General features: G+C 38.4%; 1 protein-coding gene across 1 annotated transcript; it reads left to right on the forward strand.

Annotated features, from left to right (window-relative positions):
* Positions 1-481: 481 nt before the first annotated feature.
* Positions 482-1,768, forward strand: LOC307034991 (olfactory receptor 8A1-like; the record flags this gene model as incomplete). The annotated part of the gene is made up of 3 exons (XM_079673915.1): positions 482-788; positions 1,008-1,163; positions 1,680-1,768. The coding sequence occupies 3 exons, from the start codon at positions 482-484 to the stop codon at positions 1,766-1,768; spliced, it is 552 nt and encodes a 183-aa protein (XP_079530041.1).
* Between the last annotated feature and the right edge of the window lie 244 nt (positions 1,769-2,012).

Genomic DNA, 2,012 nt, shown 5'->3' on the forward strand with positions numbered 1-2,012 from the left:
GGGACGTCTGTTTGGACATGTTGTCACGAACATGTTTAAAAAGCCGATATTGAAGCAGCCTCCCTTTAGTTCCTGCAGCACTGCTGGTGACTAATGTTGTGCTGTGTGTAAGGTAATTATTTCTCTGTCATTTAAAATAATCTATGTAAATGTATTTGCACATTTACAAAGACTGGGCAATAAGGGTTTACGTTTTTTCTGGATTCTGATATGTTTTTTGTTATATTCACTTGATACATTTTTACAAGAAAAACTAAATAATCTGTGTTTTCATTTCATTTTGCAGATAGAAAGACAATGCCTGTTTAATCAAACACAATGTCTTCTTCATTTCAGAGTTAAAAGATGAGAAGCAAATCCTTGTACAATAATTTTCTCTCCTAAAACTACAATGATGGTGAATTCTACTTTATCCTACTTCCTTCTTAGCACTTATATCCACGTTGGGAATTTGAGGTACTTGTACTTCATGATAACTGCCATGTTGTACATTGTGATTGTTGTTGCCAACACGTCTCTGATTGTGGTTATCTGTGTGAACAGGAGCTTACATGAACCTATGTACCTTTTTCTGTGCAGCCTGTTTGTAAATGAACTGTATGGTAGTACAGGGCTGTTTCCATTCCTTCTGGTTCAGATCCTCTCTGACATTCACACTGTCTCTGCTCCGCTCTGCTTCCTGCAGATTTTCTGCTTGTTTACATATGTACATATACAATTTTGTAATTTAGTCGTCATGTCTTATGACAGATATCTTGCTATCTGTTATCCTCTGCAATATAACACACGTATGACTTCTCACAAGGCGCTCATCTTCATTATTCTGCTTTGGTTGTACTCTTTTGTGAAGTTCACGATAACTTTATCCTTAAATATCCGTTTGACACTTTGTGGAAACATCATTAACAGTTTGTATTGTCATAACTACCTTGTTGTTAAGCTGGCATGTTCTGACACTCAGGTGAACAACATTTATGGATATTTTGGTACTTTTCTCACAATCTTAGTCCCTCTCTTTCCAATCCTCTTCTCGTACATGAGGATCCTCAGAGTGTGTTTCTCTGGCTCCAAACAGACCAGACAGAAAGCTCTCAGTACCTGCACACCTCACCTTGTTTCCCTCCTCAACTTCTCTTTTGGCTGCAGCTTTGAAATGTTTCAGAGTAGATTGGATATGAGCGGTGTTCCCAGGGCGCTGCGTATTATTCTGTCACTGTATTTTCTAATCATGCAGCCACTAATGAACCCCGTCATGTACGGACTGCAAATGTCCAAACTACGAAACATGTGTAAACATGTGCTCTGTTATACACTGTTGGCTGGTGGCAGAAATAACAAAAGTGTCAGTGAATGAATGTCTTGAAATATTCTGATTAAACATATATCTAAGTGGATTTTTTTTTACCGTGTTTATAGTGTTGACAACAAGGTATTATATTTCCACATTAATTCCAATATTCATGTATCCACAGACAGATTGCAGATACAGTGGACTACACACCTAAATTATTACCTGTACACATTTCCATCTGATCAATGATAAAGACCTGCAGGACATTACACAACATCAAATCCACGTCCTGCGGCCCTGCCTCCTATTATAACAGGGTTGGTATATCAAATAATAAACATGTATGGCTTCTTGAATCAAACTAACTGTTTTGATGTGTTCCAATCAGGCTTTCGACCGCACCTCAGCACTGAGACTGCTCTTGTTAAGGTCTTATCATTAGACCTCAGTGCTGCATTTGACACTGCTGACCACTAGATATTACTAGACCGACTGGAAAACTGGGTGGGAATCTCACAGTTCTAATTGAGTCTGAATCCTTCCTTAAAAGACAGGGAAAACGTGTTTCTAAAGGAAATTAAACAACAATAAAAAAAGATATGACATGGCTGCAACCTAAGAGGCCGGCCTTCAAACTGAAGAAGGAGGACGTGTTAATATGAACAGAATCTCAGTGTTAATACTAAAGCACAGATTCTGCCACGTCTCATTGGGATGCAAA

This window comes from Notothenia rossii, assembly GCF_949606895.1.
Source record: "Notothenia rossii genome assembly, chromosome: 4".
NCBI classification, from domain to species: domain Eukaryota; kingdom Metazoa; phylum Chordata; class Actinopteri; order Perciformes; family Nototheniidae; genus Notothenia; species Notothenia rossii.